The sequence below is a fragment of the Brassica oleracea genome, chromosome C7, assembly GCF_000695525.1.
Source record: "Brassica oleracea var. oleracea cultivar TO1000 chromosome C7, BOL, whole genome shotgun sequence".
Classification (NCBI taxonomy): domain Eukaryota; kingdom Viridiplantae; phylum Streptophyta; class Magnoliopsida; order Brassicales; family Brassicaceae; genus Brassica; species Brassica oleracea.
This window is the reverse complement of record NC_027754.1, coordinates 26,627,743-26,633,200: the sequence shown is the minus strand read 5'-3', so window position 1 is coordinate 26,633,200 and position 5,458 is coordinate 26,627,743. Positions and strand designations below refer to the sequence as shown.

Sequence of the window (5,458 nt, the reverse complement as noted above, 5' to 3'; positions counted from 1 at the left end):
CTAGTTTTTAAAACTAAAGTAAAAAAAAAAATGGCGCGAACATCCTTATTTTTGAAAGCGTTATTTTGTAAGATGTAGAGAAAATATATTGTTGTAGGACTATTTTTCCATTTTTATTTTTTTCATTTAATTTTTATAGTTACATTAGATACAACTACATCAAAAAATTCTACACGCAGAATTCTAGAGTAAAAGTTTACCACTACAACCTAACCAATTACCAGAGTTATAATCGGTTTTACTGTTAAGAGTTCAAGAACCTTATCAGATACTCTATTGAGAAATGTCTAATTTTTAGTGGTTCCCTTTCTTAGAATATAATATTTAATCACATATCTGATAAATATCAAAAATACTAAATTAAATGGGAAAGAACACTTTTAACTAAGAGCTATTTGGTTGGAAATACATAGAATAAAAGTTATTTAAGTAAATATACAGAAAACTTTTTAATTGGGTATAAGGATAAATCGGTGAATGAGAACTTACTATTTTGTCCCCTAAAACGAAATCATAGTGATAGGATTAGATTCTATGAAACGAAAAAGAATAGTCCAGCAACGTCACCATGTATATGTATTTAGTTACGTTCGTATAAATACGCATCATCATTCATCACTCCACATATCTCAACACTTTCTCATTCTCTCCAATCACAAAAGCAAACCCCTTTATCCATCCAAGACAAAGAGCAAAGAGTTAACGTATATAATGGCAAACGGCGGCGATCTCCGTTAAAACGCAGGAGCATCCATCGAACGAGAGTCTCCGGTGGTCCCTCCACCTCGACGTGAAATCCCCACCGCCAATATCCCTCATGCAAGATTCACCGCACCAAACATACTGTGTCAGAGATGTCAGAGAGGTAGTTAACCTGGTTTAACTGGAGTAAAACTCTGTCAACCGGTCCGGTTAATTGGTTCCAAGCGAGTGATAAATATCTCAACGATGGAGGGAGAGACGCAGGAGAGATTGAACCGGTGAGGCTGTTGCGTTTGAGATCGATTCGGGTTAGCGATTGCGAGAGAAACGGAGGGATTGATCCAGTTAAGTGATTGTGGCAGAGAATCAAATTGGAGAGTTCCGGTAAGTATCCGATGGACGGAGAAATAGTTCCCGTTAGCTGATTGTAGCTCAAATCGAGCGTTCTGAGACGGCGAACCTCGCCGAGACTCGCCAGAATCTCCCCGTAGATGAAATTCCGACTGATTGCTAAGAAACGGAGGTCTTTTATCCGGGTGAACCGGCTCTGGGATCGCCAAGGTTGAGAGAAATTACTTTATCGCCGTCACAGTAGACTCCAGCGAAGCCGCGGGGATCAGAGTTGAAGTCCCATGAGTGGAAGAAATTGGAACCAGGCAAATCATGGAGAGATTTACGAATCGCTTGCAGAGACAAGAAATCAACAGGGCCGAGCATCGCATCCGCGAAGAAGCTGAACTGAAGCAGAAAATCAAACACCAAATCAACTGAGTGTAGTAGAGGGAACTTATATCTGGACAGTTACTTTAATAGGGTTGTTTTTGGGATATAAGGAAAATTAAACAGTACCAAATCGCCTAAATAATCTTTTTATCTTGTATATCAAGTGCAATTACTCTTTAACTAAATTTAAAAATAATAAAGGAACAAAGAAAAAGTAGGATAAAGGAAAATACAAGAGAAAAGTAGGATAAAGAAAAATACAAGAAAAATGTTTAGTGTTTGAGGGACTCTAAGAATATAAGAGACTATATTCTTCCACTTGTCATATTTCAGTGATGTAACTTATAATTAATTTTGTTAAAATACTAAAATAATAAAAATAATAAAGTGAAAAAATGTATTTGAGAAATCTTACCGATAATGATGCTTCAATGGCATGTGCATTGCTGAGATAGTTTTGACTTTTTCAGTAAAAATGAATATTTAAAATGTTGATAACTGTAAAAATTGTCTCTCGAAATTTCTTTAGAACATCATTACTGGAGGATATCTCAAACAAAATCTCACATATATTTTTGTATAAATTTTTTGAATACATGTATTTTAAAATCATGAGAGACACATCTCAAAGTTCTCTTATGAGAGATTCTGAAGTAGGTGTTTTATGATTTTGAGATAATATAAACACATATATATACATATTTCCATTTAGATATCATTCATTGAGGATTCTCGTGGAGCTTTTTGTACGAGACACTCTTTCACACTTTTACCTTCTTTTTTTCTTTACATTTTCGAATTTTTCATTTTTTGTTTTGTTGTTTATTGCTGAGAAATTGTATGAAAAAACAACCAATGTTGGTGCTCTAAGACTTTCAGTTCTTTCTTGCTATTTTTCCTTTCATTCGATTTGGTTTACTTTATAATGATTTTAAAAGACCATTTGTAAAGGAAGTGGGGATTGATTGGTGTTAGGATAAGTTTACATACAGTTTTCCATCCTTCAAGCTGCATAAAAGTCAACAACTCAACCATCAATGTTGTTAATGTTCCACCTCCTTAAAACACAAGAAAAAAGCAATCACATTATTGATACAGACAGCGTTTCATGTACATGTCAAGTGTTATAAATCATGGAGTGGATTGCCATTAACCAAGACAAAAGGAGAAAGTCCGTCGGCCACATTAAACCCAACCGCGGCCGCAAGGAGGAGAGAGAGTCGGCCAAAACCTTAGCCGACTTAGGATATAGATAGTTTCCTTTTCCTATGTTTTAGTAGTTTTCCTATTTCCTCTTAGATAAGGATATGTACACTTTCCTTTTATCTTTATATTGTAATCTTTATATAAGGAACCCCTCATTAATGATATACAGACAAAAATATTCAATCTCTAAAACCCTCTATTTACAACACGTTATCAGCACGATATACAACACGTTATCAGCACGATAGACTCCAAAACCCTGAGACAAAACCTAACCTAAAATCCGTCACACATAAACCCTAATCCAGGCGCAACTTAAAATCGATCTATCTCTCAAACCCCGAGGAACCAGAAGACGAGCCATATATCAAATTGAAGCTCTTGACGAGACAAATCCATAAGAGAAAACCGTTCGTCGATCCAATCTCAGACGCGCCCACACTCGCAGAAACAATCCACGGCGCCATCTTGGTCTTGTGGAAACCCTAATTCCGGAAAAACCCCAAATTGTTCTTGCTTGCGTTCCGGCTTACAAACACCCGATCAGCTCCAGCCCTAAGGTGTTCCTGATCCTATACGTCCTCAGTTTCCAGTTCACATCACAGCCAGCTTGAGTTCCCAATCAACCCGCTCGCAAACTCAAGAAGAAGACGCGTCCGACGTCCTCGGCGCACATCCGCGACCAGACGCCAAACCATCCAATCCCGATCAGACGCGTCTCGCCCCAACACGCGACCGTTCCTGCTCGTCCCATCTCGTGTTCGAGGTCCTCTTGGTGGTCCGGGTTTTTCTGCAATCTGCAAAACAAAGGTAATCCTAATTCTGAGAACATGAATTGAACATGATTGTTTTGTAAAGATTGAAACCCTAAAATCAGAACTCTAAAGATGAGAGCTATAGGAAAAATAGATCAAACCCTAAAGAGTAAATCGGAGCTCGAATAAGTCCGATCTCCTAAACCATAATTCGAGATTGATCCATTGATCAATTAAAATCAAAGTCTTAATGATTTTGAATCTCAAATCAAATCCCCTTGAAGATCTCCTAAACCATAAATCAAGATTGATCCATTGATCAATTAAAATCAAAGTCTTAATGATTTTGAATCTCAAATCAAATCCCCTTGATTAAAGATCAAAGTTTTTCGAAATCCCCTGAAACCATAATTTGGAAAAATGATTTTAAAATTGTTCGATTTGAAATTTGATTGTTTGTTTAATCACCTAGAGATATTGATAGGATTGTTTAAACTCGAATCTGTATTGCTTGACATGTTTAAACTAAAAATCCTAATTAAACTTGATAAAGATCTTGATTATATCATCTCATGGCCGTGTGGCCTTATTGCTTTCATAATCGAATTTGATCATACCTGATTGATTGCAATTGAACCTAGATATTACTCTAAGGATGACATTGAATTGAACTAAATAGTCGTGTGGCTCCTACTTGGCCGTAAGGCATATACCTTGGCCGTGAGGCATTGTTTGAAAGTTTAAATGTTTAAAACTCTAAATCTCGTTTTAAATCTTAAAAGGCCTTGAAACCTTAATCTTAAAACCGAATCCTACTAGTGTTTAAATCAGAAACCCTAGGATTGATTAAGGATTTCTTGCATACATATGAATCTGAATATGGATTGCATTCATACTGTTTAAATCAGAATCGACCAGCATGTAGTTTATACAATCTTGAAATCGGTTGCATTAGATATAACTGCATGGCCGAGTGGCTTAGATACAAAGATCAGTTTAAAGTCAAAGGAACTTGGTGATACTATCAACAAGGGCAAAAATGAGACCGATAAGAATCGGTACATGGCTATAAGTATTATACGCCATCACCTCATTGAAGGTCTAAAAGATCAGTACATCACGATGGAAAATCCACTAGAACTTTGGGATGCTTTACAGCATAGATATGACCACCAGAAAACGGGGTTACTTCCAAAGGCTAGAAACGACTGGAAGAATCTCAGATTCTTGGATTATAAGTCGGTGGATGAGTACAATTCAGTCTTATTTAAGACGGTCTCGATGCTGAGACTTTGTGGTGAAGTAGTAACCGAAGAAGAGTTACTTGAGAAGACTTACTCTACATTCCATTCATCAAATGTGATACTGCAACAGCAGTACAGAATGAAAAGCTTCGCCACATATACTGATCTAATCTCGTGTCTGCTTCTGGCCGAGGCAAACAATGAGCTCCTGATGAAGAACAGTGAAGCTAGACCTGTTGGAACAACACCATTACCGGAGGCTAATGTGGTTGAAAGGAAAGATCCCAACGAGTGCAATTATGTCCAAAATGACAAGAGATCACACGGCAAAGGCCGAGGTGGATACAAGGGGCATGGCCGTGACAATTACTCGAACAGCCGAGACAACTACTCGACCGACCGGAAAGGAAACCACAATAACTGTGGTCGTGGTTCCAATTATGGCCGTGGCCGAGGTAGTTATGGCCGTGGTCGAGGCGGCATATCCAAACCGTCTTACTCTACCAAATTCGTTTGTCACAGATGTAGAATGGGAAACCATTGGGCCAAGAACTGTAGAACCCCTAAGCACTTATGTGAGCTCTACCAAGAAAGTCTTAAGAACAAGAACCCTGAGGCTCACATGGTTAACGATTCCGGATATGAGGCCGATAATAATTCCGACATTGCTAAAAATGACCAGATGGACTTTGAGACTTCTGATTGTCTCAAGGACTAAATTTTCGATACGACTTGTCTTATTGCTTTATGATTTGCTTTTAACCTACTTGATGATTCACGATTTTTATATATATATAAAAGAGTTTGCTTTGATTTCATTATATCTTG

The 5,458-nt window shown here is 37.6% G+C and overlaps 1 protein-coding gene across 1 annotated transcript; it reads right to left on the bottom strand.

Annotated features, from left to right (window-relative positions):
* Positions 1–615: 615 nt before the first annotated feature.
* On the bottom strand, positions 616–4,115 carry LOC106302966 (probable leucine-rich repeat receptor-like protein kinase At1g35710). The gene is made up of 5 exons (XM_013739358.1): positions 4,100–4,115; positions 2,416–2,483; positions 1,300–1,440; positions 845–1,249; positions 616–669 (listed from the first exon to the last, which is right to left on the bottom strand). Exons 1-5 carry the CDS (start codon positions 4,113–4,115, stop codon positions 616–618), a joined length of 684 nt encoding a protein of 227 aa, XP_013594812.1.
* Positions 4,116–5,458: the final 1,343 nt, after the last annotated feature.

Coding starts and splice junctions, on each gene's coding strand:
- LOC106302966 (XM_013739358.1), bottom strand. Junction 1,250..1,299: donor ATCCCCGCGGCTTCGCTGGA/GTCTACTGTGAC, acceptor TGGCGATCCCAG/AGCCGGTTCACCCGGATAAA. Junction 670..844: donor TCTCTGACATCTCTGACACA/GTATGTTTGGTG, acceptor GGATGGATAAAG/GGGTTTGCTTTTGTGATTGG.